General features: G+C 39.8%; 1 protein-coding gene and 1 long non-coding RNA gene across 4 annotated transcripts in view; both read right to left on the bottom strand.

Annotated features, from left to right (window-relative positions):
- The window catches only part of ARHGAP24 (Rho GTPase activating protein 24), a 208,951-nt gene that overhangs the window by 128,781 nt on the left and 52,895 nt on the right, over positions 1-27,275 (bottom strand). For all 3 annotated transcript variants that reach the window (XM_062623418.1, XM_062623419.1, XM_062623420.1), the window contains one exon: positions 2,780-2,867. In XM_062623418.1, coding sequence (XP_062479402.1) covers positions 2,780-2,867 — 88 coding nt within the window. The remainder of the gene's footprint in view (positions 1-2,779; positions 2,868-27,275) is intronic.
- On the bottom strand, positions 19,028-25,659 carry LOC134166109 (uncharacterized). The gene is made up of 3 exons (XR_009965753.1): positions 25,541-25,659; positions 20,232-20,358; positions 19,028-19,287 (listed from the first exon to the last, which is right to left on the bottom strand). It is a non-coding gene; the product is annotated as an uncharacterized LOC134166109 (long non-coding RNA).

The raw sequence follows: 27,275 nt of genomic DNA, 5'->3' as shown, positions 1-27,275 counted from the left end.
AGACTTGACAGTCCACTGGTAACTCAAAACCAAGGTGAAACACTGCATTGTCTGGAGGCTTTCTCAAATTTAGGCAACACCCAGGTACTGTTTCTGCAGCCAAGCGTGGTCTGATCTCTCCAAATGTGCTGTACGCATCCTACAGGCATCAGTGATGTTTGGGATAGCATCATACACAGAAAATGAATGATCTTTGAGGAAGGTGCTTGAACACGGACAGAAGGTCCTGCCTTCATAACGTAAACGTTTGACTATTCAAGCCTTATTCCACCACCATTTCCTACTATCCTGTTATCAGCCAGAATTAGGGAAGATTACAAGCAGTACCCGAGGGAGCTTTCTGCAGCTCAGTTGTGGCAGGTCCTATGCAGGCAGTGACCCTCTGGTGCCATATAGCCACCTGCATGCTTGCATAGGAAGGTTTTCATGTCTGCACCACACATGAATCCCAGACCTGCGGTTAAATACGCCACACTTAATGCCAAATTCACATAGACCAGAAGTATAATAAGCACACTCAGGGTGAGCATTATCAGGCATACTAAGGTGTCTCATGAATCAGCACTTACAGAGCACCAGCTTCGGCAAAATCTATTATATCAATGTCTTCACATGTGATGTGGCAGCATCCCAGCCCTTTCGAGATAAGAACACCCTTGTTTTGTGCACTTTCTCAGCAGCACCTCCTAGTTTAACCCGCAGCAGAAACTAAAGCTGCTTTTCCCATGGTCATGTCTGTGAGAAGGAGACCACCATCCCTGAAATCAGTGCCAGCGTACCTTTCTGCTGATCTTACCCCTCCACACCCCCTGCCATAGGGCATGGACCCTACTGCTACAACTACAGAAGGTCAGCTTCTTTCTTTGCTATCTACAACATCCAGAAGAAACACAGGATTAATTTATGAAATGACCGATCAGAAGCCCCATTTTTTCTGGAAATTTTAGGTCAGAAAGCATTCCACATGTTTGGGGGGGGGGGGGGGGGGGTTAAGAGGAAGGCACTTTTTCAATTGAAAAGAATGAAAACAAGATTTTAGCCAAGCCCAGACTTCCAATGTTAATAATAGGTTTCTTTCAATATTTAGAACATATGAAAAAGATACAGACCACATTGAGAAACTTTTTAAAATGTGATTGATTCAAGCTGGGGTGAATGTTGAGCAAACCTCACAGACACCATGTTGGCTTTCTTTGCATACTAGTCCCTTACTACACACAGCTTTCATAATTAAATTCTTTGCCATGTATAAAAAGAAAAAATTAAGCTGCACTGTACTGAGCTGCATCTGCAAATTCCAGTGAGTGACCATCCTCCTTAGCTTTGAAATCTACTTCATATTTCTTACACTTGTACAACATACCACAATCTCTGCATATCAGTCAAGACAACTACATTTATGCCTTGACATAGAGAAGGTTTAAAAGTAAGAACAAGGTGATGAGTTTTAACAAACATCCTCTATTTACCCTTTTAAATAGCCATTGTGGGAGTAAATTGAAAAGTAATACAGGGATTAAAAGAATATATTGAATAAACAGTGGGCTAACCAGATGCTGAAACAGTGAACCATTAAGTCGGAAAAGACCTTAGAGTCCAACCATTAACCTCACAACTGCCACTAAACAATGTTCCCTAATCTACACCTTTTAGATACATCCAGGGATGGTGACTTGACCACTTCCCTGAGCAGCCTGTTCTAGTGCTTGATAATCCTTTTGGTGTGGAAATTTTTCCAACCTAAACCCTCCCTGGTGCAACTTGAGGTTGTTGCCCCAGACTCCCTCTGGTAGTCTTGGATGGATCCCATCCAGCCCCATAGACTTGTGTGCGTCTAAGTGGTGTAGTAAGGCACTAATCACTTCTCCTCGGATCATGGGGGCTTCATTCTGCTCTCTCTTACAGCTCGGTGGGCTATGTACCTTGAGAACAATTTGTGTTACTATTAAAAACAGAGGCCAAAAGACTTAAACTCTTTTATTCATCTCAAGTTCCAGACAGAGCTCTCTGTGCAGCCACGCCAGTAGTCTTCCCACCACCTTGTTTTTCGGCACTCAAGGACATACTGCTCCTGTGCCTTTAAGATTTCCTTCTTGAAGGATGTCCAGCCTTCCTGAACTTCTTTGCCTCTCAAGTGTCTCTGTCAACCAGTCTCCTAAACAGTCTGCCCACCAGAAGTCCACGACAGTAAAGGTCAGCAAATCATTTAAGCAATCGACAGTCAGGAGTACCACTACGTTGACAGTGTAATATTCTTTAGACAAATCTACTCCAAGGGAAAAATACCCAACTAAAACCAAGTTCAGAGTTTCAAAGCAGCACTGCTTGCTGGTAAAATCTGTTTATCAAACCACAGTGACCAGGAAGCATTCTTAAGTGACAGTACTGATGCTATCAAGTCAACATGCCACACTGGGAAGCTGTTGCTGCTAGGTTGTGGATCCCTTTGTTACCACCAGGGACACTACTGCATAGCGCCTAGTATAACCTAAAATAATTACCAAATACACTTGCATTGTTGCTATGCCACTCAGTGGTGCAACCCCTTGCTGGGAACAATTATGCTTTAAACTGACAATTAAAAAACACATCCTTTCCCTATGCTGCCTGGAGGTGAATGAAAAAAAAATCTGAAACTATTAACAAACTAACCAGGGCTTTTTTCCCCTTAAATGGAATCATTAATCACTTTCAGCTTCTGTTTTGGCAGAACAGACACGGTCATTTGTCACTAAGAACAAAACTGCTACGACTTTCTACATGGAGTAGAATACCCTACCTGGAACAACTTCAAAAAGGAATTTTCCTGGGCTTTCTTCATTGCAGGGATGCTCAATTACTCTGTTGCCAGGCAGAAGAATGGTGCCCTAAAGAAAAAAAAAAAACAACAAACATGGGATTAAAACTGCTACCACGCTTCTGATAGATTAACGCTCCTTTTTGAACTGGGGTGTATATGAATTTTTGGTGTTGCGCCTGGGCTACTGAATCCCAAAGGGAGACTTGAGGACAGATTACACCAAAAGCCAACATCATAGGTCTCCTTAATTAAAACTGAGGCATTCAATAACTGGTTTAGTTTTTTTTTTTCATCTCTTGGGTTTTTGATACCATGCAAATATTGGTACCTATCACATGTACTAATTCCACGGTGCTGCAGGGAAAATCTGAGACTAAAAGAAAGGATTAGTTTGACCCTGTTGGTGAAAAGCTATTAAGCTACATGTGTGAGGCAGATTAATTTACCAGCTAGGTTTCCTGGCTAAAGCCAAACAGTATGTGCACAGAAGAGTAACCTCAAGTTGGGGAGCACATACCCAGATCCTGCTCTGTGGTTTTTTGCCACACCATCCTGGAGAAGTACAATGAAAAACATCTCACTTCCACCCACTGGCAGCACCAGTGCATCTCACAGCAGCAGACAGGCATCTCTCAAAGGCACAGCAAGAGCCCTGTTTAAAGATGCATTTGCTACGGGCAGATATGTCAGATAATAGCCACGATGGGCTCCGAACACCTTTATCACAACTTCACTACCCTGAGAAGGCAGATGGGGAATTTTAGCTCTGCATATGTCCCTTTGCCCCTGCTGTCAGACAGGCTCAATATACTACCCCTTTCCTCTGAGAACTTTTTCATTTTCAGATATTATAGGCCCTCCTAGTATTATTTCCTCATCAGTCAGCAGGCACTCCTTAATGAAATTATTTTGGGATGGCTGCCCCAAAATTTTCAGAGCTGCATCCTAGAAATTGTATTAGGTACAAGCTCTCTATCACTGTTAATGGGAGAGAAAACCTACTCATCAATACTCTTCAGTTACTGCATAACAAGGCTGCTGTTCACCAGCATGTACAGCATCTCATGAGAAGCCAAAGACAGGGTGCACAGATATTTTGTCAGATCATAAAAAAAATCACCTCCATTAAATACTAGGCTACTTTCTAGTGAAAACAGATAAAATAGACAGTATTCTGCTGAGGCAGTAGTAGCAGCACAAATTAGCAGTTGTAGGTGTTTTCCCTACTCACTGCATATACAGATGTATTATAAGCATTAAGTCCCTTGGGCCAACAGCTCTAGTGAAACTTTCCCTTCGTTCCTGCTATAAGCAGCAACTAGCTGTCACACTCCAAAGCCTTCGTGAAATACCTTATTAGGCAAGAACAGTATCATAAGCAAAGATGATTATATGAATGGTAAAAGATAAGTCACAAAATAGCTCAACTTCTCATATAAGTGCTAGAGAAAAACAGCATCTAAGACTGGACGGGATTTGAGCAACCTGCTCTAGTGGAAGGTGTCCCTGCCCATGGCAGGGGGCTGGAACCGGATGATCTTTAAGGTCCCTTTCAACACAAAGCATTCTGTGATTCTATGAATATATTTTGTCTGAGAATCATGGGAAAACAGGAATAAGAATCTCTAAAAAACATTTTCAACTACATGTATTTTATGTCACATGCAATAGACCATTAAGACAAGTCTAATTTTCTTGACCAGTTTATCTTTCAGCTTGAGCTAGCTTTACCTAAGGAAAGCTCTGCCAAGCACACAGGATGGGCAGATCAGTCTTCATCTGGAGTAAATTTCACTGGCTCAGGACCTTGTGTCAGTGTAGGCAGCCAAAGTACATATGCCTTCTGTAAACAAGGCAGCAAATGAAAACTGCATTCAGCTTTGCTGTCAACTCATTAGCAACTCACAGACATGCTACAGTCTCATTATGATGTGATACTTTCTGATTCCGTGATGTAAAACCCTTGTAGTATTTACTTTACAGTGAGCTGTCTTAATGACAGAACTTTGAGAACATAAAAACAAAACAGTCATACTATTTATAACCTCAGCATCTTCATTTCACAGATGAAGCCTATTTCATCTACTAAAACGTGAAGCCTAAAGCCATACATAACAGCTAAGTTAATATGAAGGGAATTCAGAGAGCAATACCATAGAGAACACTGCAGTGGCTGAAAAAGAAAACATGTCCTCAAGCAGTTAACTCTATTTTACTGTCTATTTTCAGGGCTATTATTGGAAATATCAGTGCACGTGAAATATTAAAAAATGTATCTATGGAGGTTTTTTTTTAAATAAGAAAATAGCTTTGCTTGTGCAACATGCACCTGCACACCTCAGACTAGTGGGGAAAGCCTAAGAGAGTAACTGTAGCTCTTTCACTTCCCGTTCTGTCTGCTTTCACACCCATCTTCTGCCTCACCACATAGGAACACTTCCCCTTCAGTGAGTTTTGTAGCTATCTACACAACTGTACCAAGGCTATCTGGTCTTTGTCCCTTTGCTTAGATCTCAGCAGCTAGTGATATGTTTTACACCAGCACACTGACACCCAGGGAACACACTGTACTGTAACAAAACCCACGTGGCCCCTCATGTGGCACAGCCATATGGCTGCCGAGGTCTTGATATGAGCAGGGGTACCCCAGTACTCCCATCACTCTCAGTCCTCTTGCTCAGTTGCCTGACTGTGCCCTTCCTTACATCTGTCCCATCCTTACAGCTTGGATAATCCTAGGAGTACAGACTACCAGAGAGGTTCAACAAATTAAAGCTCTGTTTTTTCCCCTTGATTTATCTAACTTCAGGGGGAAATGCAACTGCACTGTCTTAAGACACCTAACAAGATAGTAATTTGCACATAAAAGATGAAGGTGATTTCCAGAGGAAGTACATGTTTTGCCATGGGTATCAGCACATGTAAGTGTTCCATAATTAGAAAACTTCACATTGCTTCATATCAAACTCAACAAATCATTCAGAGCTGTTTAAAACAAACCCTCAACTCGAGACTCCAGATTAGACAATATTTTTTCAAAAAAGAAAGAAAATTCCATGGTACCAGCAGGGAACAAGACATACAGTCTACAGAAATGTAGAAAAAAGGGGGACTGAGAGACAAATGTGGCCCTGACACAATTCTCTTCTGGGTCCCATTGCCATTTTGTTTGTAGGCTATGCCTCCACCAGGTCAGCAGCATTTCAGAGAGTAAGCCCACGCTGTTTTCCAATTTCCAACACCTGTGTCCTTACCAGGGCAGTTCTGCTTCTCTAGCAGAGTGCTCAGGGTGACTTACAGGATGCAGAAGTCTGAGTTGCTCAAGAAGCATTGGCCTTTTCCCTAACCAAGTCTCAAGCCCACTTTCAAAGGAGCAAAATCCACACACATGGATTTTACTACAGTACACTGTTGCTTCAAACCAAAGATCACAGAAACAGAAAAACAATATTGTTATTAAAAATGTGCATATCTAAAATCTTTAATGAAGAAAAATTACTAATCAGTTAACAAAGTGCCTGATAAAATACTGTAGTGCAGCAAGACTGACATAAACCTACTTTGGATTAGAGTCACAGCATTACAGTCTTGCTCAAAGAGATGTTTTATCCCACACTGGTCCCCTGCATCTCTTTCAGCACTGTTAGGCAGATGAACTTCATGAGGAAAATGGAAGAGGAGACAGGATGGCGATCACACAAGTGATTCATGGCAACCAGCTGACAGCTAGTTTTTTCTGTTTCAAACACTCTGTGTAACGAACACTGAAGCAACCCTGTGCCTCTTTGTCTTCTCATTACTCTTCTCTAGGTACACTTTCCCCAGCTTTGTTTGGACTTCATTTTCTAAAGCAGACTTGCCACTTACGTTCAAGAGATATCAGGCTTTCCCCAAGAAACTTTATGATACAAAGAATTTTCATGCCTTTAAGACATTGACTGGAAACTACAAAGGCAAATAGATTATTTTCAATGCCTCTGGGTGGATTTTACTCCAAAAGCACATAGACATGTGAGGAAATTAACTACTTTCTTGCCAAAATATTGTCATCTGTATTTATTCAAATACAGTTCCCCAAAGTTTAACTGGTTTATTTGCTTGCTCATAGTTTGTCCTGTCACCCCTTAAAAACATCACTTCAGAAATCTACAACACCAGCAGTTACATCAGATGTTCTTCTTGTCCTTCTAGCTTTGATGATTTATCAAGATCACTGAATTTTACTTCAGCTTTGAAGATAAGTGCTGCATTTGCATATCTGTTTCTCTTGTTTCATGGGAAACTCTTCCCAGGAATTTTTTCCTGGCACTTTTGTACAGTTTCAGTTAACTTTGAGGATCTTCACATAGTCTCTTCCTCTTTGTTTCTAGAGTTTGGTTAACCAGTTAACGACAATAATGCAGAAGTGGCCACGTTGGTTTGGCAGCAAACGTTTCCAGGGCTTTATCTCTGCCAGAGTGCAGTTCCTGAACAAATGCAGACTCATGCTTCTCTGCAAGCTGAACTACATCTCTCAGGACAAAAAGTCCACAGAAATAGTGCTGAGGTGGTGTGCAATCAACTGCTATTCCCCATACTGAAGTCTAGCATCTCCATAGAAAGGGCTAAAGAAGAATCAGCTCTCAGAAAGGCAAGGAGGTAATCAGCCAGGAAGGAGGCAACTGATAGGAGGATTAAGAGTCATAAAGGAACTTTGGGTCCATGTGTTGGTTATATGATTCACAGCCACGTGCAAAAAAGTGCTGCTCGGATGGTTTCTTTTGTTGCTGTATCTGGAAATTCTTGAGTGTCATATTAAGAACAACCATGTACTTCAACTTGGATGGTATCTTAAAAATACTACATTTAGTGGATAATACTTTTAATGTCACTAGTATTTACAAAGTCACAGCCTGAAAGGTGTTCACTGTATTTCACAGTAAAGCCTGTAATGAATCCAGAGTAAATAATATCCCCGAGATGCATACGCATGCACATGTATACATATATGTATATTTCTACATGTACCTGTACTGTGAATTCATAAACAAGTGATGCATAGCAAAGAAGGACAAAGTGGACACGCAAGCTGGTATCAGTTAACTATAAATCTATAAATCCTCATTCCTTATGTAACTACTGGTTTGGCCTCTAAACTATCACAAAAATAGATTACCTCAAGTCTGAGCAAGCCCCTTGTGCTTTCAGGAACCTACAGACATGAGGCAAGGAGGAAAATTTATAGCACAGGCAGAAATCCACTTGTACTGAGGTCAATAACAAAACCTGCACTGTGCTCACTAAAAAAAAATAAAAAAAATAAAATAAAAAAAAAAAATCACAATTTGACTGCAGTAACCATAAAAATCCCATTTTATTTCCACCATTACAATGTATTTCCAAGATGCCAGTAAAATCACTTGCTGCAAAAGGGCACAACAATCCTGAAAGCTAGCGCTTTAATTTGACTACCTGCACAGAGGTATCTGTGTTTCAAGCTGGGACCAGGGTAAGTTAACAAGCTGGTTCCGAGTACTGGACCAGTGCCGTAACAGAGGCAGAGAACTGCCTCAGCAGCATATCCCAGCACACTGGGCCATGCAGCACAGCATTACCCAGCACTCTTGACAGCACACTGCCTGAAAGTGACTTGGCTTGCCCTGTCCAGTGCAACACCTGTTTTGCCCTCACCCTTGCACAATGCCAAGCTGGATAGAGCTTTGAGCAACCTAGTCTAGTGGAAGGTGACCCTGCCCATGGCAGGGGGTTGGAACTGAATGAGCTTTAAAGTCTGTTCCAACCCAAACCATTCTGTGATTCTATGACTGTGAAAGCAAGCTTAGCCTTAGTCTGCAAAAGAAGCATCCTCTGCCAGAAGCCAGCTCTTTGCTTCAAATTCCCTGGCCTCTCTACCCAGTTAAGTAACAACGATCAATTTCATACATTTCAGTGTCATTCCTGTTGCTGCCCTACAGTTATGATCTATCAAGTTATTTGGTGTGATTATTTCACAACACATCTATAGAGGGGTTACCATAAGCAAGCCTAAAAGGTTGCAACTGTGACTACAGCAGGGTAATGCTCTGACTAGAACTGCTGTTCTACAATTAAAGCAGGAAGTATTTTTGTCCAGAGATCTTACTCTCATGTTCGTTATGGGTTTTAAATCTTGTTGGTAAACACTGCATAAAGAAAACAAATTTTAGTGATTTTACTGAATTGTCACTGTTATATATCCATCACGTGCTAGAAAACCTGACATTACAGTAGCAGGGCAACGAAGTTAATACAAGCTCTTATTATAAGAGAATGAAGGAAACAGCTGTTCTATTTTTTAAGAGAGTGAGATTTTTAAATTGTTATTATAAGAGTGGACTTTTATACCACTTAAGCAACCAAAGCTCTAGAAGTACAGTTACTGCAGGAGGTGATGTAGTCTGTCTTGCAGTTACTGCAGCATGCACAGGGCAAGAACAAGTGCTATTTGAGGCATCTGGGGGGTGACAGGAGGTTATTCAGATTTTGGAAGTTACGTAACATGCCAGGAACAAAGACAGAGAAATTACACAAGAAATAGGGTTGATTGGGTAAAATGCAGTCAGTGCACAGCATACATTTTTCTAGCAAAAATTCTATTGCATTTGACATTTTCTCATCCCACTTTGTCAACACATTACTCCAATGTGTTTCCATTAAAGAACAAGTACTATCATTTAGTTTTCAGAAATTCCACAAACAGGAGTATAAAGGAGATTCTTTCCTTACCTAAGGAAAGGTTCGAGACTACCCCTTAGGTTAGTTTTCCAAACAAGAAGTAAATTCAACTCTCTGTGGAGCTTACCACTACATGTACTGTTTGCCTGGCAATGAGCACCAAAACATTAATCTAACATGAGAGAAGGAGCTGGCAGTTTTACTAGGATGTGATTAGCCTCTTTAAAGATTTTTCTATCTTTCTCTCCCGCCACACATCTCACTTAATGGTTGAGTGCCTTTTGTGCTCCAGAGAAACTTTTTTCCCCTCAAGAATGAATCAATCTTGGCTTGAGCAGCCACTAGAAAAAAAAAAAAAACCTCCCTTTTTTGTTCCACAAGAGAAAGCAAGCTCATACCAATTTAAGCTGTAACACCACAAAAAACTAAGTTTGCTTAAAACCAGTAGCTAGATACAGGCATAGTGCATGCCTCTAGTTTTCATTCCAATAGCAGGGACAAGAGAGAAGAGTGACCATTTCCTAACCACGTCTCAGACAATGTCTGAAATTATTAAAAGCTCTTTCACTTTCTGAATCAGTTTCCCAGCACCAACCTCTACCTTACAGCTGAAAGTAAAACTTAACACATTCTTTTCCCACCTCTAAATTCTCCCTGCTATTTTAAAGAGTTTCAGACAGATCCTGGATTAGTATGAAGCAGCTTTTCTTTCTAAAGCTGATTTTCTGTGGTATCTAGAGAAGCTTTAACACCTATTTTACCCAGCCTCTCCTGCCTCCTCCCTAATGAATGAGCTTATTCAATTATATGTCATCAGCCTCTGTGAGAAACACTGCTTCTCCTCCAGAGGTTTTGCTTTTCTTCCCCAAGTTTGGCACAGCAGGTATAAGGAGCTGGGATATCATTACAGGGAGTGAGCTAATTCATGAGTAACACTCTTGAGAGTTATCTCAGACATGAAGGCATGGTGTGCCTCTGTTCCCACACAAGCACTTCCAGCAGGAGTAACTGGGACGCGATTTGGGAGAAGGGAGACAGATATAATGGGACTGAGCTCAGTTAACAGAATAGGTTACAGGGTTCAGTGGCCAAAAGAAATTGCAGGAGCTATATAATACAAGGTGCCTTCCTGGGGAATTCATTCTGCAATTGCCATGTTGCTTACAGAAAGGACCCTTGGTATTTTCTGAAGACAAAGGAGACATGTACAAATAAATTTTGGGACTGCATTGAGTTTAAGGACTCATGCGCACAAGCTAAGATCGTTATTAGATGCATGCATGGAAGTTTTGATAAAATTAGGCTTTGTAATGATCATTACATTATGATCAATAGATAATAATTGGACTGGGCATTACTGAATTACTACAGAAGAAAAAGGCAGCTATGAAAACTCTGGTAAATAAGAAATTTAGCTTATTATTAAATGAAACTATTTTCCCAAGGGGAAAAAAAAAAAAATAAAGCACAAGGCACCAGAACACAGAGTACCGACTCTTGCTTTACAGACCTCTTTTGAAAAGGAAATTTACAACTCTCAGTCATGGAATGTCTAAGCCAAAGCAATGCAATTATTCCCCAAAAGGATGACAGCTGACAGTACAAAATTCCAAGTATGGCCTCTCATTTAGATAGAGAGCTCTCCAGTGACAGTCTTGAGTGACAGAGGTGACACTGTGAAAGAATGCAGCATGTATTATTGAGCAGGTTAAATCAAGTCAATCATTAAATACCGAACTAAATATTTTTCAAGATAAGATTCAGAGACAGGAAAAAAGGCCCTGAAACAAAGCTTTCCAGTCCATCTGGGTTTCTTATTTTGAAAAGGTGGCAACCAGTGCTCTCTGCACACAGATGCCTTACCTCCAAGAATCAAGTGGGTATCATTTATATGATCAATTTGTGGTCTAATTCCCACTGCTGAGGAAAAGGATTAGGATCCAGTCCATGGTGGAAAGAAAAACATTTAGAGTGACCAGAATAGATAATGACGCGCTTTGGTAGGTCTCATTCTGAATTATGCTTTTACATTGCAGGAGGATTAATTTAGCAGGAAAACAGTCTGTGGAAACACGAACACTGCATACTTGCTGAAAAAAAATACAGCTGGGTGATTGGCTTTCAGAGCAGACTGTCAAGACCTGACCACTGTAACAGCTAACAGATGAATATAAGTGATAGATAGCACAACACAAAGAAGCAAACATCTCCCTGGAGCACAGATGATGGAGCAGCAAATAACTTGTCTGTTTGTCTCCAAACTGAAACACTGAAAGCCTCGGCCAGAACAGTGGGCTCAGCCTGGAACCCCGTGCTGGAAGGTGAATGCAGACCCTGCACAGAGAAGGAAAAGAAAACCAACACAAGTGATCAGAGCACTATAACACGCAAATTCTCTAAAAGCTAGTCAGTGGGCTAAAAAGAGCTGAAGCAATTAGCTCCAGAATAACCATGTGTTTCAGTGCATGGCTTGCCACAATTTTCTGAAGATCATCAACAAGGACTAAAAGAAAAAAAGAATAATGCCATGCAAATAATAATCAAAATAAATAAATAACTTAAAAAATAAGATTTATCCATTTCTAAGTCCCAGGAAATACTCAGAGGGGCCTTTAGAGGGGAGGGAGCTCACTCAGATATCTAAGGCAGGTTCACAGGAGACCCTGCTACACACACCAGCAGGAACCCTGCACTTATTCCACTACAGCACCAGGAAAATCATCCTTTTACTATCAGTTAAATGAAGTTACCCTAGCACCCACAGTCAAAAAAATCCAGCAGTAGCTAAAATCATGGTCAGCTAAACCCCAGGTGGAGATCAGACTGTTTCTGACCATCAGAAATAGCAGACATCTTTCAAAGTTTCTCATACAGGATCATCATCCTTCCTCCTTTCCCAAACCGTTTTCTTCAGTATTTTTTATAGGCTCAGCTTATGGTGACAGTGTCCCTTACAACAACCTGTTTCTGTTCTTATAAAGCCTCCTAAAAGAACAAAGGCTTCTTAAACTGACTGAAAAAAATCAATCAAGAGAAACAATTTTTAAGTATACAAAAACCACCTTTGTTCACTAGGTCCAGTGTGAACAGGAGAAGAAACAAGTAAACAGGCACAGATCACAGTCTTGAGAGACTGAATTCTTCAGCTCTGAAGCACTTCAAATACAGATAAAGGTGGATGTTTATAAGGAATGATTAACATTGTGTTTGACCTGAGAAAAAAGATGATTCAAATCAGTTTGCATGGTTTTGTTTTCTTGTTTATGCCTTGCATATTGCTTTTCAGATGTGTTGCTTTTAAGATGTAAAGTCCTTTCCAACCCAAACACATACAGCTTTTTCCAGGAAAGCTATACATGGCCAAGCATCCTACCAGAGGTCATTTCCAGGACAGTACATCGTAAAAGTTGAAGTTGCTACAGATTTCCTAGGAATTACATATAAAGTGCAACTTTCACAGCATAAATAAAGAAATGTGACAAAGACATGGAAAGGGACATAGAATTCCACTGAAATCAGTTTTCCTTTTCCTGTGCAAATATTCTTGCTAGCTTTCAGCTATTCTTTCAGCTAGCTTGCTGAAAGCTTGCTAGCTTTCAGCAATATTCTTTCAGCTAGCAAGAATATTACAGTAGAGTTTGCCTGTCCTATGTAAGTTATAATCTTGCAATTTATTTATTGAAGGAAAAAAAATGTCTATTTTCACACGGAAAAAAAAAATAGAGCTTATCAAGAAAGGGCTATCTTTCTTCTGCAAGTTTTTTTAATGCCTATATTGCTTGTTGCTTTAACTTTTAAACACTGCTTAGCTTTTGTCCATATAGTAAATGTTATATGAGCACGGCTTAGAAATGCTACTGTGCTACAAATACCCCATTGATACAAACTAAATAGCTCATTTAGCTTTCTGGCATCTAACGTAAGATACTCTACTGCTCTTTGACTAAGGGATTACATTAATTAAGCAGTGATTTTAGGGAGACTGAGGTTGCATCTTCTGTGCTATCTGAACAATTAAAACACCTGGAAAACTGATTCACTGATTACAAATGACTTCTCAAGCAATACTATTTGTGTACAGTAGATTTTTTTCCAGGTTTTACTTTCAATTCAGCTTATTAGTCTGCTTCTTCCATCCTGGGATATTGTTTCTAATTTTAAATCGGGTAGTTTCTCATCTTTATAACTGATCTGAATTACAGACTTTTATAGCTTTTGCAAGAGAACTAGCTGGTTTTTAATCAAAGTATTAGTAATGTGTAAAAAAGTATCCGTAAATGTTCTTATAATGCAACCTAAATATTGAGCAGAGAATTCTGGCTGTTTAAAAGCTGCCTTAGAAACCAAACTGTTTGATACCTGATAGATATAAACACACAAAACACTGATACGGGTTATAAACACACCGAGTTTGCCATGGAAAGCTGATGCTTTTGGCAAGATGAAGGTGTTCTAAAAACTAGACCTTTGGGCAAAATAAACACCTACATAAATATTGTGATAGGAAAAGGGGTAATGGGTTTAAACTTTGACAGGAGAAGTTCAGGTTAGATATAAGAAATAAGTTCTTTACTGTGAGGGTGGTGAGGCACTGGAATGGGTTGCCCAAGGAAGTGGTGAACGCTTGGCATCCCTGGCAGTGTTCAAAGCCAGGTTGGACAGAGCCTTGGGCAACACAGTCTATGATGTTGCGTCCCTGCCCATGGCAGGGGGGTTGAAATATCATATGATTCTATAAATTAAAACATACTCTCGCAACTTCAGGTAGAATTTTGGAGAGAAAACATAAATCAAACACTTGTTATTTTCACCCAGAAGTTACTGCATGGTTCTATAGCTGAATTTGCTTTAATGCTTTCCTATGTGCTGGGAAAAAGGGAAAGAATCTATTGTTTTCCCTTGGGTATTCCTTTCCTATATTCCACCTTTGACAGCCAGGACAGGAAGGCCAGCTTGCTACTCCGAGAGGAATTTACAAGGTGCACGATGAAAATCACATAGTCATAGGATAACACAGACTGGAAGAGTCTATACTTAAAAGGTATCCATGCAAAAAAAATCCACACCTCTCACCTTTATCCCAGCAGTTTGGCTGTAAGTACACTATGGGAGACCATAACCAAAGTCTTGATGAAGCTGAGCCATATAGCTGCTCCCTCCATATCCAAAAGGCCCCAGAAGGACTCGCTCTTGGACCTTACCAAGGACCACAGGGAGGCTGACCTTTTGAATTAAAGATGCATTTTAAAAATAGCCAATATTTTTCAAGATTATGTTGTCTTAAAATAGGATTTACTTCAGTGAGAATAAACAAGACTTTTCTAATCTGGATTTTTTTGCTCACTTCTAATAACACTGAAGGTATTTTACAACATTCTGTAAAGGTATATCAAGAATAACTGAGTGTTCTTGGTTTCCTTACAGTTTTTTGTGGGGTTTCATATCTAAGTACCAAACCATCATTTATACACTTTTCCATAAGACAGCATGACATGCCTTCTGCAGACCTGTTTGGAGGGGTGGGGTAACTTGCACAGTGCCAGACTGTCTAGGGTAAAAATGGATTCAGGGTGACTGGAGACCAACATTATTAACTGCACTGCAGCAGCTGCTCTGTCCCACACTGTATTAATATAAATAGTTTAGATTCCATGCTGCTATTTTAATAAATTACAAAAATATAAATGACCATGAAGGTCTTCACGGTCTGCAGGAGAGACCGCAGTAGCCCTACAAAAGCAAAGGACAAACTGCAGTTTATGCAAGAGGAGAAACCAAGACAAAGTTCACACAGCAGGTGAACACAAACAGAACTCCAGGTTTTCTGGCAAACACAGTAATACTCTGGCCAGCAGACTGCTCCCTGCCTGGAGTTATTGTTGAAAAGGGGCCTTTCCTCCAGCTAACGAGAAAGAATAGTTCATACCAGTCATCTGCTGTCAGTACTCTGGAATCTGCTTTTTTGAAAGAGAGCTCTGAAGTTTTAAGCATTTTTAGATGCACATCTATTTCTGTTGCACATTTATTTTCTTCAAAGTGAAAACACAGAGCAAAGATGTCAAATCTGTTAGTCCACCAATCTGCAAGTGAAAATGTTTACTTTGGAGCCTAACCAGATGTGGCCCCATTTTCTGGCATGCTCACAGCTACAGAGCATACCGATTACAGCTGGGAGGCTGGGATCATCATGGGAAACCAAGGTACTGATTAGGACACTGCAAAAAAGGGAAGGGGGTGCCTCAAATTTAGAGTTGCTTGTCACATTATTTTGTCTTGTGGAACAAAACATAGTTCAGCCAAAAGGAAAACAGAAAAGCTTCTGAATTCTAATCTCACACTTGAGCCATTGGCTCAAGGCCACTTCAACAGGCTGCTTCAAAGCCTGTTGAAGTTAGGATAGGCAATGAAGGTAATTAATGAGGTTTTCTTACTATTTTTTAAGGCTTTAATTTTACAACTGCTGTGCTGCTACCAATGACTATTATTGATCATGCTCATTATTTGCCTGTGTACCTCATAAATCTCCTCACAGCTTTCTCCCTTGCTATTCTACCTCCTTACCTACTGCTTTTACTTTTTCTAGCACCTTTCCTCCTTCTACATCCCTTATACAACAGAGGACTTCAGTATGGTCATTGCATAGCTTAAACAGAAGCCGAGTATTGTTTACTCAGCCAGAAACGTTTTCCATATCCACAGTAGGTGAAAGACAATCAAGGAACTACATAACAAGCATCCACTATGCTCCTGGATGGGAGAGTGGTAATTCATTGAAAAACATAGGAAGAAGGATCCTACAAAACTGTAATCTCCTAAACCATTGCCCAATCTAAAATCCTTAAGGAACACACTTAACTCATCAGTAATAAAAAAAAAAAAAAAGCAGCACATAAATTTCCTGCAGACTCTCAGAGGATGGCATTTGTCCTTATGCAGATGGTTCAAGTCTGACATACTCCACATCTCTTAATTCCCCTCTAAAGACAGGCTGCAGAAAGGAGACATGGCTGAACCCATCTCTCACTGCTGCAAAAAAACCCTCCACTAAGCCCTGTCTTACATGGCTTAGCTCACTCAAAGGCTTTCTCTCTTTCACACACAGATGTATAACATCCTAGTACATTTTTTGTTTACTCAGAGAAATAGATCCTGTTCCATTTAGAAAATCCAGAGGAAATAATTTCCCGATAATCTCATGGTATGAGACTGGGTGTCCTTTGGCTCCTAAGAAAACACTAAGTGGCTTTGATAAAAAGCCCATCCTCATGGCTGAGTTGCATGAAAGCTGCATTTAAGATTTAATGGCATTCCTCACCAATTTGCTGTAATTCTAATTAAAACATTGGAGTTGCTCCACTTAGAAGCATTTGCTCAACGACATCTCAGAGTGATTGAGATAAGAGAAGTCTCAGCAAGTGACAGCACTAATTTGACTTTTTCTGTTAAATAAAGAACAGTTAATTAAATCTTTACCAGGTGGCATGCTGTGTGTAGGCTCTAGACAGATTTATCATGGTTTTCATTTTAAAATATTTCTGTGAACACATTTGCCGAGACAAATTATCTTGTCCAATAAAGCATCCTGGTCAAGGCTGCCGTTTTAACCATTACGTGAATCAAATAGTGTTGTACAAATGTTAGCATTGATTTTGACAAACAGCATCTTATATTGATTTATGATTTATATATCTCATTTATTATTAAAAAGCTCTCTTCTTTAGTTTCCTATTCCAGTTCTGGTATTTTTTGCATTTTAAATAGACAATTGTCGAGGAAATATTGAACACAAACTGATTAACTCATTAAATGCAGTTGGACAGATACCCCGAGTGAAGCAGAGAGTTGTAGGTGAACTGCTCCTGCACAGGCTCCATAGCAATCCAAGAAGAGACATCTAGACTCAAAGGCACATTTTGGAGTTGGATGAGGAGTTGATATTAAATGCTGCTTTTATGGAAAAGCAAGATTTCAGCCATTCCAAAGCTTTTAACTGAACAGCTGTCCTGGGAAACATCTGTCTAAAGGAAAAGGGATTACACTGTTATGATTTCCCAACTTACTCAGAAACTCAGTTATTCGTATATGCACCCAGACGCACAAAAGCCAGACACAGTTCCCACTTTTTCCAACAAGCACTCAAAAAAGAGGTCCATCCTGTGGACAGGTCAGGTGAGACTGGTGCACGTAACTCCCAGGCTCAACAAAGGGGTTAAACTTTTCCACTGCAGAGGCAGACACCAGGGCCTCAGAATGCCATCCATCTAGGTAGGACCCTTTCACAAATGCTTGCTATTTAGCCTGAAAAACACTTTATTATGTATACTACAAAAAAAAAAAAAAAAAAAAAAAAAAAAAAAAAAAAAAAAAAAAAAAAAAAAAAAAAACAACAGTCCAACTGAAAGAGCCACTGATTAATGGCCTAAATCTAAAAGACAGACTTGGATTCAAACTCGTTTTCTGCCTGTGTCAGCTGAGACATCCAAAGAGAGGCTTGGAGCTATGCAGAATGAAGCAAGTTACCATCATTTCTACTGTTACAATCCATTGTTGGAGCCTTAATCAAGAAATGAGACTCCCTGGATTACGCTTAGCGAAACAGAACAAAAAAAAGCTCTCCAGCCTGAGAGCTCCCTTGAATTGCAAGATGATAAGCAAACACAAAGAGTAACAAGTTCATTTGAAGCAACAGTATCCAACTATTTTTAGCAGGGTTCGCCTTAGGGAACAAAAGGCTACTTTTCGCAATTCTGAATTAAAACCCCCCACCTCTAAACTACCTCCTTTCCTTCTCCTAAGAAGAGTTTGTATCAATGATCACTCCAGGGCAACTTCTCTGTCTTCTCTGCACCCCCCTCCCCCCCCCCTTAAAGTAGAGATCAACAGACGAGATATTATTCCACTCCAAGAGACAGATTTTTATTTTGAATCACAGGTTTGTACAGCCCTTTAATGACCCCCCTCCTGAGCATAAGATCAAGGCCTCTGTTCCCATTTATACAAGGACTAGACAAAAGTTTGATCAGAAGACTTTAGGATAAAGAAAAACATTTTCTAATACAAATGGCTTTATCATCTAGGAAAACCAATGCAAGTACTGAAGATTGCAAATGCTCCTGTGTGATATTTAGTGCACAGTCCTCATCACTGAGTTTCAGAGCATTTTAACTGATACATGGATGTTTCACACCATATATTCAAGACTTAAGATACCTCTTGCAAAGAGGCCTTTTAAATATTCATGCCAGACAAATAAATGACAGCCACAATCAGCCTCGTGGGATTCTTGTGTCTATTATTAAACTGAGACAGCTACAGCATCTATCCAAAGGGTGAGTAGGATGCAGCCTCAGATTTTAGACACTGCCAGGATTTTGGGCTTCTGCCACTCATTATTATATATATCATGCTAGTATCAAGAAAACTGCAGTCTGTCCTGGTCTCTGTTGTCCTGTGCAAAGACTTGCAGCAAAAAGACATTTGAAAGTTAAGACAGAGGATGTCAGAGCAATAAGCACCAAGTCCTTTTTTGGCATTTAAACATTTAAAAACTATTAATCACCCTTTCGTCACCAATTTGGTATCAACTCCGGAACTTGCTATTCTTAAAGGAAAAGTATGAGCTCTAAAACTGAACTTCCCTCATTTGCAGAGGGGGGAAAGGATCCATTTGATTAACCCAAGCTGAATAAAGACACTGCCGCAGACCTGCTGTATTGAAGTTTCCTGTACTAATCAGTATGGTACCGTCTCAGCTTCTTCTCTACTGTGTTCTGTGCAGTTGTTTTAAGCTTCAGCTGCTAAAGAGCAAAAAGTATTTTTATGTGCATTGTTGCTAATAAAGACTTAAATGTCCTGTACTCTGGCAAGACTCCTCTCAACACACTTTTACACTGCCTGATCTATTTTAACAACCTTGGAATGATTCTCATAAAATCATAAAACTATAGAATAGTTTGGGTTGGAAGGGACCTTCAAAGCTCATCTTGTCCAAACCCTCTGCAATGAGCAAGGGCATCTTCAACTAGATCAGGTTGCCCAGAACTCCATCCAGCCTGGCCCTAGATGTCTCCAGGGATGGTGCATCCACCACCTCTCTGGGAAACCTCTTCTAATATTGCACCACCCTCACTGTAAAACATTTCTTCTTCACATCCAGGCCGAATCTCCCCTCTTTCAGTTTAACACCATTACCCCTTGTCCTATCGCAACAGGCCCTGCTAAAAAGTCTCTTCCCATCTTTCATATAGGCTCCTTTTAACTACTGAAAGGCTGCAATAAGGTCTCCCTGGAGTCTTCTCCAGACTGAACAATCCCATCTCTCTCAGCCTTTCCTCATAGGAGAGGTGTTCCATCCCTCTGACCATTTTTGATGGAGGCTAGTATCAGTGACTCCACCAAAACCAGCATTCAATAATTAAAAACAATAAAAATCCATCACAATCCAAGACTGCTGGGTTAGTCTACACAGTGTCAGCGCCAAATCTAGGACCATCACCACAGGCATACTTCCCAGCTGTAGCTCAGGACTTCAGCAACTGCAAAGTCTAATATAAGGCTACACCCAAGCACTCACAAAGGTGCTCCAAATTATGTTACTTCCTGCAGTCAACTATTACATGTCTTGCTCCCAACATTTTGCCTTCCCCTTCAGCATTACAAAGAAGTTGCCCCTTTGCTTCAGTGACGACAATGAGAAAATTCACAGCCAATTTCACAGCCTATTCTGCCCACATCTCACAGGCTTTGATGGAGCCGTGTGTGGCCAGCCTCTGGGCATTTACTTGGATGAGACCAGCACCAGTGAGTGCTGCCCTCATAGATCTGACCCCGACAGGCTGGAGAGGCTTCTTTTCCCACGTTGCTGACTTCCTGAAAGGGAGTAAGAACAGCTCCAGAAAGCCACTCAACGGAAATATTTCCAGACTGTCAACTGAAGAGTAAAGAGGATTTCCAGACTGCAGTTTGAGGTCATTCAGTTTTTATTCGCTACACAAGCCACTCCACTTGGCAGAGAAGGAAGAAAGCCTCTTTCCCTAGCAACAAGTCATGTTGTACACACTGCTTATTCAAGGCTTTTATCCCAGAGGTAATAGACTTAGAGAAGGCTATTCTTAAGCACTAATAGGCTAAAAGAACTCAATTATTTTCATTTAAAGACTAACGAGGGTCTCTTGTGAGCTATTCACTTGTTACTTCAGGAACTATGTGGCACTTGTACCACATCTAAGTAAATAAAAGGAAGGGAGGGAATAAAAAATAGGCACAGACACAGACCTCCTATGGTGCAGAACTTCTCTTTAACCAGGAAAAGAGAAAGATCTTCAAAAAGTCCATTACAGTACATAGAGCAGCACGTAAGGGTCAAGCTGTAGACAAAAATTATTACCATGTAACTGCTTATCATCCCTAATTGTTTGGAAATTTTTACAGCAGCATTTAGACTGAGTATGGGATGGAAAACCCTGTAATGCTGGTTTTCTCAGGCCACTCGATACTGACCCGATACCATGATTAGTCTAATGCACAAGAGCTGCCTTCTGACAAGATTAAGAGATTACGTAAAATTACAAGAAAGAGGACCACTATTATCACCTTGTCATCTTCACTTTGGGGAAAGAGTCCTTGTGAAAGCTACCCACTTTATCTTCCTCTATGGCAAACCAAAACCGCCTGGACAAGCTTCTAATCACACCTTAAAAGCCTTAAAATGTATAAGGGGGCTGCTAACCATTGCAGGACAAAAAATTATTTCTGGTGTTTGAAAGCAAAGTTCCTTTCCTCGTGCTACCTGTAGCACAATATTTTTGATTGAAGTAGCTGTTATTTTCTACTCATTTCCTCTTTGCCATTTAACATCGGGAACATGCCAATGAATAATAAACATTGGACATGGGTCAGGCTTTGTCTCATTCCTTCTAATTAAACAGACATACCCATAATCAAACTTCTCACTAGATATTCACAACTCATGAAGCAGGTATTATCACATATATGTAGAGCAACATGTATTGAAAATAAACGACTATTACAGCATTGTAGCTATGCATTCAACAGAAGATGTGAACTCTTTACGTTCAGAGTGTAGTTCACAATAATCACCCTCAAAGAAGCTTTACTAAGAAACACAGCATTCAATAGCAACATCTTAAGCACGAAAAGCTAACCACAAGATGAACTCTCTGTTTAAGTAATAAAGCTCATGTTCCAGAACATTTCTTGGAGATTAACGACCAGCTGAAGGAGTTGATAACCAGAAGCAAAGACAAGTGAATGCCCTAGGAAATGTTGCACACAGCCAAGCTTGCTACCCTTACTGGAGCTGGGGAATAAAAAAGAGACCACGTTCTATTCACTGCCTGTCCTTAGGTCTCAATTGCTAAAATTACTACTACACTTTGACCATTTCAAAAAATGTGCATTTTATTAAGAAAAAAAATAAAAAGCAAATTTAAGTATCTGAAAGGCTCTCCTCCAAATGCAAGCCATTGCTGAAAACTCAAGCTCTTCTGTCCACTAGCCAGCATGTTGTGAGGCAGCTCAGCAAACACTTAATATTTTATAGTTCAGTTTCACAGAACCTTGATAAAATATAGAATAATTTCCATATGGTCATGTGCTTTCTTTAAGCCAATATATTGATTTTTAATTTTTTCTTCAGTAATGCTTTCTTGTGTTATTTTAATTATCCACTGTATCATCAGTGTTAGCAGCAGCAGCATCAGATGACAAAGCAGCAAACTGCAGTTTTGTGCATTCAACTCATCCCTGAAAGGAGCTTCATTTTTCATAGAGTCAAGTGTATCCAATTGAGCACTGAGAATTCATCACTTCCACAAGTTTATCTCAGGTTTTATTTGCACATTCAGGTAAGTAATTTTAAGTTAGCAAAAGGCAGTCTGACTCCCAGTCTAAACGCCCAGGCTACTGAGTCGGTCTTTCACAAGTCAGAGTAAACATCTTAAGAAATGAGAAAACCTTGACTCCTGGTGTGCAGTAGAAATAGAAGCTATATCAAAATTGCCTTACAAAACAGAGCAGTTACCTGCTGAAATTTATCTGGCAACACCAGCAGTCACTCCTCAGATTGTAATGGCTGAAAAGCATGGTCTTATCTTAGGCTATTTCATCAAAAGTTATCTGACCTGAAAAACCACCCACACTGCCTCCACACAGGGCAGCTGGCTGCACAGCATAATGCTTCCCTCACTTTTAAGACTTCCTTCTCATTGTAGCTATGTTATCATAAGCATTCTGCCATAAGCCTCATCACCACAATCAAGGACATGCATTCTACTCCAACAAGCTCTGTTTTTTACTACAGTTGATTGATGGTGACAATGATCTCTAATTTATTGGGACTGTTACTCTCTTGATCCAAAACTGTTGGGAGCTGTCACCCGTGCTCATTCACCTTCTGTGTTTTAATGACATGGGACAGGGGAGACCCTTTCTGGAAAGTTCATGCAGGAGTTAGCACTCTACGGTTTGATGAAATGATTCTGTAGAATTCAAAAGCGGATGATATATTCCTTAGAGAAATGTTTCAAGGTCATTAAACTTTTCAGTATTTCAGAGAAATCTCAAGTATAAAACAATAATATTTCTGTTCCACTCTTTCATTTTAAGTGACACACATTTCCATAAAGGTTATGAAGAATTTTAAGTTTGGAATAAACAGTTAATAAATTTGAATGTTAATCTCATTTGTTCCCCTCTTTAAACAGAAACTGTCCCTTGGTTTCACAATCTGATAAAAAAACATAGTAGCAGTGATTGCCTATACAAGAACTGACAGTCCTGTGATGAAAAGTGCTAAGTGCAACACAGTATCGTTTAAAAATCCCTTGTAGCTATCTTAAAAATCTATCAAAAATCTAGTAGCACTAGTAGCACTACTCTGCAGTAATGGTATTTTACTATTACATTTATAGACTTGTAGAAAGGTATAAAAAGATCTGCCATTTTTACTTCCTCATAGTTGAAGGTACAGGGCCCTTACTCATTTTTTCAAGACAGGGCATCTACTGTCTCTTGTGAGAAATGAAAAATTACTGCATTATAGTAAGTTTTGTTTCCAGTTTACCCCACACAAAGCTTATGGCTCCCTCCTGCAGCTAAGTGAAGCGCACAATGCAGATCAAAGAAATGACCATCTTACAGAAAAATTTTCTAGAGAAGAACTACAAAATTTCAAATGCAGATTCCTGCCAGCTGCACTTACATTCAATTTGCTGATAATTTAGAGAAAATACAAAAGACATTTTATTAATCCTTAAAATAGTTACAACTTTTCTCACAGGTGCCTGGCACAGCACTGTCAACACCAGCAGCCATGCCACAGCCTTCAGACACCACACATTACAAGAGGGTATTATCCTGAATCACCAGCTCACACGACTTGTGTTCCCTATCTTTGGCACACTTTCCTCAACCCATTAAGAATACACTGAGGGGCAACAGCAAGGCATTTATGCAATTCAACCAAGCGCATCCAAGCTCTAAACACACTCGGATCCATGTGTTCTTAAGCAAGTTTATAAAGGCCATTTCCACCATTGTGATCCTAAATAATAAGAGCCAGGCTTCAATGAATAGTTGCCGTTTTCATGAAGTCTTTATACGACACGCTGCCTCCATTCTCTGCAGCCACAGGGAGCTCAACCCTTTTTATCCCTTACAAAACATACTCCCTGGGTTTAAAAGAACATTCTTCTTTTAGAAAACAACTTTGTAGTTTCACCAAGGTGAACAGAAAATCTCATTCCTCTGCTCATTTTCACAGGATTGGTTGGGTTGCTCATGCATGCAAATGCTGAATGCATTAAACTTTTCATTCCTTTTTCTGGAGGACTGTTTCTCTGTTTCCCACTAAAAGGAAGACCTGATGCAGACAGCAACACAAAAATGTAATTCCAGGAAAAGAGGATATTTATTTGTCCATCTTGCTAATGACAGAGCCTAGCATTTGCAATTACTCCTGCCATGACAATCTCAACCCAGGTTAAAAATCAGTGACTCAAGTATTATAACACCGATTACATAATTTACCTGGGGTTTTCTTTTCCCATATATGCAGCTGACAGTTTTGAAAAGGTCTTACCTTAATTAAGATTATCCTTGCATGCCACTTCAGGAAGAGTCAATGGCTTCATCTTAGGCAAAAAACTGACACACACAAAAATGTGCACCCTATTGTAGACTTAATCCACAGATTAAACTAATGACCATCAAGTCGATCCTTTTTCAATATGCTAAAAGCCCCCCACAAAATAAGGTCTGTATACTCTCAAAATATTAAATGCAATTGTTTTTTTCTTTCCAAATCCTATTAAAATATTATCTCTACATGCTTTCACTCACATTTCACAATGTTTTTAACTTTAAAAGTGTTTATTAAATTATTCATACACTAAAACTAACAGTGGATAATTGAAAATATCTGAAAACCATAAACCTAGGCTTTTCCTTTTGGGCTACTAAATTTCTGCCCACAGAAGACTGCACAAGCCTTCATATATTTCACAAGCCACTGAACAGGTAACACTCTCTGAAATCACAGTTCAGAAACTCTCTCTGTTCATTTGGGTACCTGCCACACTAGGTATGGCAGATTATAATTTACAGCTCTACAACCTTCTCTTCCCCCAAGACCCCAACCTCAGCTTTGGTATTTCCAAACATTCCCAACACCCTCCCACCCCCAAGGGTTTTTTGACATTTCATCCTTCCACTCCACCAATGCAAAGGGGAAAGAATATGAAAGGATGGTGTTACCTGGAATAATACTAAGGTGTCAAACACTACTATTGTGTCAAAATACAACAGCATCCTAAGCATTCTTTGCATCAGAGTTTCTGATGCAAAATGGGACTTGTCACCAGAGGTAAGCGACAAAGGCATTAAAGTTTCTGCCACTCAGGAGAAACACAGGCATACACAGAGCACAACTCTCTTCACACTCACCTGAAGCATACATTTTTTTCAGTGGGTATTCCTCCTTCATTACCAAGCTAATTCAGAAAGAGGTATATACACACGAGTAACAACAAATCTGTTTCTCTCTTTGAAGGGAGAAATGACCAGGCCTGAACACTGGTCACTACAGACTTTTTGAACACATCAAAGCCCGTGTAAAACCTGTACCACCAGCAGTTAAGCAAAGCATAGCCCGCAGTATGCTCTTAAGCAGCCCTAGGAGACACAGATGCTGTCTGATAACCCAATCATTAAGAGAAATTGCACAATGGCTGTGCTGCATTTCTCATCCAATGTAGGACAAGGAGCTTGCTAGCACACAGATGAAGAAAGTTAACTGTCTAAATAATTATCCCTGGCAAGCCAATAAACTCACACCTGACATTGCAGATTCCCAGTCAGGTCTCCTGCACCCAAAGCTGCTTCTCTGAGATGCCAGCAAATTGTCTCCCTGCCCCTTTTCTGATATGCAGAAAAAGCTGTAATGATGTGTTTTGACATTCTCCTTATTCTTACTTGGGTCTCCACATCATTTAAACAAAAATCATGCCTTCCTATGACTGTGTTTTTCAAACAAGCATTTGCAGAAATCCAGAGAAAACCAGCTATAACTGACTCTCTGCCTGGCATACACTGCTCTCAGGAACATCTCTCAACCATTACACAATCTGTTTTTTCATCCCTCCAGCTGTAACTGCTATTGCCTAGCATAATAATAAAAGAAGAAGAAAAAATAAAGGAAGATTCTTTTAAGATCCTATTCCATTTTCATGCCAATGAAAACTTGCCCAGGCACCCATTTCAGTGCCACCTTCTAAATTTAGGAGTCCCATGTGTGACATTCCTGGCAGGTAACACCAAGGTCTATTCTGAATCATTTAGGCCAGTCAGGAGTCTATAGAGCAGTTATTGTTTATTAATCTATTACTAACCTTAGTGGGTTTATTGGTTTGCATGGTTGTTTTGTTTGTTTTGTTGGTTTTGGGGGGTTTTGTTGGTTTGGTTTTTGTTTGGTGGTTTGGATGTTTTTTTTTTAATATATATATAAATACAGTAGAAAGCCAGGATCTGCTCTTATAGCAGGATTTAGAGCATTCCCACTAACACTGCTTTCACTGTTACAACCTAAATAAGCCTTAAACAAAAAAAGACAGCAAAAGAAAAAATGTCACCACCCCAAAGAAAAAAAAAAAACAACAAAACAACAGTTTTAGCAGATATGGAATAAATGTAAAAATATTTATATACCTTTGGAGAATTTGTACAACAAAGTTTAAGTCAATTAAACTGAACCAAGAGTCATTAAAGTGATAGAATATGTTATGTATCGGGGGGTGGGGTGGAAGTAAATTTAACTCCTGAACTGCTGCCATATTCATAAGCCCCCAAGTGACACCTCCACTCAGAAACACACAGCTACCATGTCACTGTAATAGCAAACACAGAGGCTGCTTTCACATGCTGGACTTCAGGTTCAGCACCTTTGTCAGCACCTGCATTTTCTTTGTATTGTGTGCAGACAATGCTTTTCAGAGTACTTAAATGCTTTGTTAGACAAGCTGGATACAAAACCTAAAACATTTTCTATTCCTACCTTGTCCAAGAAATTCTGGTTTTCTTAGAAAGACCTCAAAGAAGGACACTGGATTCATCTGAAAGTAACATGAGCTTGGAGCTTCAAAGCAGGATCACTTACACTTCAGAGAGGAAGTCAAAAGACTCATCTCCAACACTCTACCATTCAAATACTATCTTTAGCATTTTCCTTTCAGACAGTCTTCTGTTAGTTCTTTTCTTAGAGAAGCAC

The sequence above is a fragment of the Pezoporus occidentalis genome, unplaced genomic scaffold, assembly GCF_034315485.1.
Source record: "Pezoporus occidentalis ecotype Australia unplaced genomic scaffold, CSIRO_AGI_Poc_V1 ctg252, whole genome shotgun sequence".
Classification (NCBI taxonomy): Eukaryota; Metazoa; Chordata; class Aves; order Psittaciformes; family Psittacidae; genus Pezoporus; species Pezoporus occidentalis.
The sequence above is the reverse complement of the archived record's forward strand: the minus strand, read 5'-3'. Positions and strand labels throughout refer to the sequence as shown.